Source organism: Physeter macrocephalus, chromosome 10, assembly GCF_002837175.3.
Source record: "Physeter macrocephalus isolate SW-GA chromosome 10, ASM283717v5, whole genome shotgun sequence".
Taxonomy (NCBI): domain Eukaryota; kingdom Metazoa; phylum Chordata; class Mammalia; order Artiodactyla; family Physeteridae; genus Physeter; species Physeter macrocephalus.
Window position 1 is genome coordinate 10200205 of NC_041223.1, and position 5120 is coordinate 10205324.

Genomic DNA, 5120 nt, shown 5'->3' on the forward strand with positions numbered 1-5120 from the left:
CGGCGCACCGCGATGAAGAGTGGCCCCTGCTTGCCACAACTAGAGAAAGCCGTTGCACAGAAACGAAGACCCAACACAGCCAAAAATAAATATACATTAAAAAAAAGTCCCTCTTAAAAACTGCCAAAATATACACCCTAACGAATACTGCCTTTCAAAATGAACCTGAAAAATAAAACAATTACAGTGTTTTCATTTAATAAAACATTTCCAATTAAAAAATCATTCAATCATGGGGAAAAAATTTCAAATTGTGTTCCTACAAATTGAATTTAAGGCTACAAAAGCAATCTGGGGTTTCCCTGGTGGCGCAGTGGTTGAGAGTCCGCCTGCCGATGCAGGGGACACGGGTTCGCGCCCCGGTCCGGGAAGATCCCACGTGCCGCGGAGCGGCTGGGCCCGTGAGCCATGGCCGCTGAACCTGCGCGTCCGGAGCCTGTGCTCCGCAACCGGAGAGGCCACAACGGTGAGAGGCCCACGTACCGGAAAAAAAAAAAAAAAAAAAAAAGCAATCTGCTAGTTTAGCCATAAAATAAATGCAAAGCCTTTACACAGTGGGGCAAGCCATGAGAGCTGCTGGTACAATAATCTTCCACAATCCTGCTGCATACTCAGTATAAGTATGAAGGATTGTGGAGATGAGTTCACAGAACTGACCCTACAGGTTTATTAAATATGCAGTGAATATTCTGCATGCATGCTGGGTATTTAATAAACAATGAAAAATTCAGAAGACGACCATATGTTAAATACTGCAAATACCGAATTAGCTCTATTTATAATTAGTTTTCTTTTAGTAATTTTTGGTAGATATAGAGGCAAAAAAAACAAATTAAGGATATAAAACTTGAGTTAGTTTACCCAATATTTAAATATTTATAAAGTGTTAATGTCTTTTTACTTTTAATTTATATTTATTTATAATGGAATACCTTGCTAAGCTTATAACCTCTACACAGTTTTGATTTTGGTAGTATTACAGCGTCATCCACCTGTACTTGCAGCACAACTAATTTGATTGTACTAACAAAATGCCAAGCATCTAGAAGGGAAAGTAGGAGTCAGGCAAGAGTACCCGTACCTTACGCTCTCAAGTTTTCACCAACTACCCTCCGAAACTTGTGATTTTCAAAGTAATTGATGGCAACTAGGCTGTCCTTCTATATGAGAGCAAAGTCAGGCTCCCCTAGTAAGTACTTCTCACCAGTTTAGTTAAATGGTTTAAGAATTACCAGCAAACAGGTACAAAAGGCAAGTAAATCTAATAAAAAGAACTGCAGGTCTGGAAGACTATGATTCTAAAAATCTGTGACTCCTCCGTCTGTGCTCTATATTTCAGTGTAGCCAATCTATTCCTTGATCTCACCCTCAGCTCCTCTGCCTTCCTTACCCTGCATATCTGTGATCATCAGGTCCTGCAGACTTACTTCTTAAGGATCTCTTTCCTCTTCCACTGTGCCAACTCTGGCCCACATCATCTTTCACCTGACCCAGTCAACCCCTTCACTGGTCTCTGGCAAATCCATCCTCCACGAAGTGGCCAAAATCATCTACCTAGGTTGCAAACCTAGCCACTACTTGACTTTAAGTCTTTTAATAGCTACGCATTTTCTGTAGGATAAAATTCAAACCTTTAACCTTTTCAACCCTAGAGCTTGCCACAGAGGTGGAACTTAACTACTTCTAGTTCCCTCTGAGTTTTTTCATGGTTCTCCTGACCTGAAACCAGCTCTCATTTCTCCTGTCCTCTCTTGCCTAAATACAAGCCAAGCCCTCAAGCTCTGCCCAGGGATCAAAAGCCCCGAGAACGCCTTCCCACCCAACTCCACCACACTCCACATCCTTGGCACAACTCAGCACGGGGACAACCACACCACAGGATAATTTATCTGTTTATAGGCCGGTACCTACAAACTGACTGTGAGCGGCTCCAGGGCAGGAGCTGAGATTTAATCTAGTTGTGACTGGAGCATAAGGGTCCAAGAAATATTTGAAGCAGGGATAATAAATAAATGAATGAATGAAGTTAGAATTATGAACTCAACACAGCATTCTGATACCATTCAGTGGTTGAATTTCACAGCCCCCAACCTGGGGGCATGGGAATTTCGGTAAATTCTATTCCATGGCTAACTCAAATTTAAAAGTCATTTACTACCAAATAAAACTCTTGGTCTCCTATACTATTTCTCATATTCTCCACAACAAAGAAAGAAGGAAAAGAAAATACTACCATAATCTAATCTTAATCCCAATAACAGGGAAATCTGAAACTATGGAAGATTTTAGGACCTCTCCATTTGATTAAAAAAGCACAAGTCCTCTCTGTTGAGCCTTCCAATCCACTTAGGGGAGCTGATGAAACCTATACAACAAGCTACATCAGACTACACACCTTGAGTCCAAAGGCAGTATCCTCCGAGGTCAAGACTTCAACCTGAAATCATAAGGAAAAAAATAATTTAGGCACTATCAAAAACCTTCTTCGAGTCTAACCGCAGACACCAGAGCACAGGCATGGCCCAGAACTAAGAATTTTGAGAAAGCTGGCATTCAGTTTACGTCAGGTGTCAAGAAAGAGAGATCTGTGAGTCTCTTCATGAGTGGGTATCAATCCAGGTCACTGCCCTGGCTTCCAGTTTTATAACAGGGTGAGCACCTATCAAATTAATATATTTGCTATCGTGTTGAAGTGGTGGCGTAAGTTCCTCAAAATGATATGGGAAGTTAGGAGAATCCTGCTTCTCACTTAAATCACAAGATGTTGCGTATACTTTTTGAACTCTTACTGTCAGTGAGGGGAAAGTTATGCTCCGTAAAGCAATTTCATCATGCTTGGGAAGCTGCTAGTAATTTCTTGTCTCGTTCACATCAGAGTGGGTAGTCCTGAATCTCGGGAATGCTGCAGAGCAAGACTTCCTGAAAGCAACACTCAGGAAAAGGCAGGCAGAGTCTAAGCAACAAGTTGTGAAATGATGGCAAAACTTCAAAATTGCCTGTCAGTCTTATGCATTAGAAGACAGAGCTCATGAACATGAATTTTAAAAGCTGTGTGGAACAAGACGTGTATTGATAATTACTGTTTTTTAAACCTAATTATTCAGTCTGGTGTATAAAGCGTTTAAGTTTGACTACTACAAAGTACCAGTATATGATGGAAAAGAGCAAGGAAAGAAAGCAACAGAACAAATAAGAATATTTTTTAAGTGTCTGGGGAAGACAGTGGAGGTGGGGCAGTAATATCAGACTACCTGGCTTCACGGTTAGTGTTTTTTTTGTGTGTGTGTGTGTGGACCATTTTCTAAGTCTCTATTGAATTTGTTACAATATTGCCTCGGCTCCACATCTTGGCTTCTTGTCCTCTAGGCATGCGGGAACCCAGCTCCCTGACCAGGGATCCAACCTGCACCCCCTGCATTGGAAGGCGAAGTCCCAATCACTGGACCACCAGGGAAGTCCCTCACTGTTAGTTTTAAACACCTTAAAATCAGGCATTTGTGGTAGACACTTAAGTAGAAAACATACAGGCTATCCAATGTATCTTGCTATAAAAAAAACATTGGATTTTTCCCTTGGGGGAGAGAAAATACAGAAAGGAAGATCATTGCAATAAGACTGTCATCCAGTATGAAAGTAAAGGGGTCACAGAAGAAATGAGGAAACAAATTGTACTCTCCAACTGCTCTACTGAAAGTGACGCTCACCCACCACCTGGTACCTGACAGAGATTGGTGCACAAAGCAAGAGAAACACATGATTGGTATTGAGAAGACGAGCAGCCTAGTTTTGATGAAAACCATATGTCGCTGATACCAAATGTGATTTTAGGCTAAAGACTGAAATGTTGGATAACTACAGCACAAGATCATTATAAGATTCACCGACAGCATTTCTGTTTACACTTAGATTTCCAAAGCTAATTGTTAGATTTAGAAACAAGATCTTCTTATAGTCTTTAAGAAGAAAAAAAAAAAAAGAACCCAGTTATTTGCAATTTACATATGTTTGAATTTCCTGAGTCCTGCCTTTCACAACACTAGGTTACTAACCTCAAATATTTTTACATTAAAACTTCTAATCAACATTGGAAACTTTAGTTAAGGAAAAGCACAAGCAACAAATTCACCAAATCTTAGCTACTATAAACACAATATGACATTTACTCTTGAATTATACACATACTTCATATCTGCATACCTCAGTGTTAGGTACATTCACCCTTGATATGATATTTTAATATGTATAGAATTGTTTTAAAAACATATTATATGTTTAAATCTGCAAAGATCATCTCCAGAGTGAGTTCTGCATTTGCTTAACACAGTACGAAAAGTCAAAGTAGTAAGAAAATTCAATGGCAAATAGAAATCTATTTAAAGATATGGCTTTAATATATTGGACAACTTGAGGTGATAGCAAACCAAAACTTTCAAGTGGAATTTAGGAACTCTGCATGTGGTATGTCAGCAGACAGAGACGAAGACAGACCTTGGGGACTGGAGTAAGGAGGTGGATCTCAAAAGGTCAGCCTCATCTTCTACCCTAGATTTTATCTCCAGGAGGGCTCAAAGTGATGTTTTGAACTTCCCAAGTATTAGCCAGTTTAATTAAAGCAACTTTTAAAAATTTACGGTTTGTTCAAAAGCACGATGGTTTAAATACATGTGCACTCTAGTTCAGTATCCTTTATAGTTCCTATTTCCGTAAGATTTTAATTGCAATACCTACAGAAGGACAGCTGATTTTTAAAGCATGAGATTAACTTCAATTTAATAAAAAAGAAAGATCAATGTCACACAGAGGTTTTCATGTTGTATCTAATAGCATTTTTACCTAAGTTGGAAGGAATCCCCCCTCTAGTGGGAGTAAGGGAGTATTTCAACTGTCACATACGATTTTCAGGTGGTAGTCATTAAACTTAACTAGTAACAGAAAGCAGCTAAGCTTTTTTGTTCTTTTATCATAAATTTGAATCTTTTGAAAACAGAAGGAGGATAAGTATTTTCTATTTCATAAGCCCAACATCTATAATTCCTATAAATAAGCAAAAGTAGATTTGTGCTTATCTGATGGGATTTTAGTTATCAGACAACCATCAACAGCAAATTGAGACTACTATG

At 39.2% G+C, this 5120-nt stretch overlaps 1 protein-coding gene across 4 annotated transcripts in view; it reads right to left on the bottom strand.

The window, feature by feature from the left end:
- Window positions 1-5120, bottom strand: part of ARID1B (AT-rich interaction domain 1B) — a 455213-nt gene that overhangs the window by 168764 nt on the left and 281329 nt on the right. For 3 of the 4 annotated variants that reach the window (XM_024122602.3, XM_055087421.1, XM_024122605.3), the window contains exon 5: window positions 2396-2437. The exons of the other annotated variant lie outside the window; for it this stretch is intronic. In XM_024122602.3, coding sequence (XP_023978370.2) covers window positions 2396-2437 — 42 coding nt within the window. The remainder of the gene's footprint in view (window positions 1-2395; window positions 2438-5120) is intronic. 4 annotated transcript variants of the gene reach the window in all.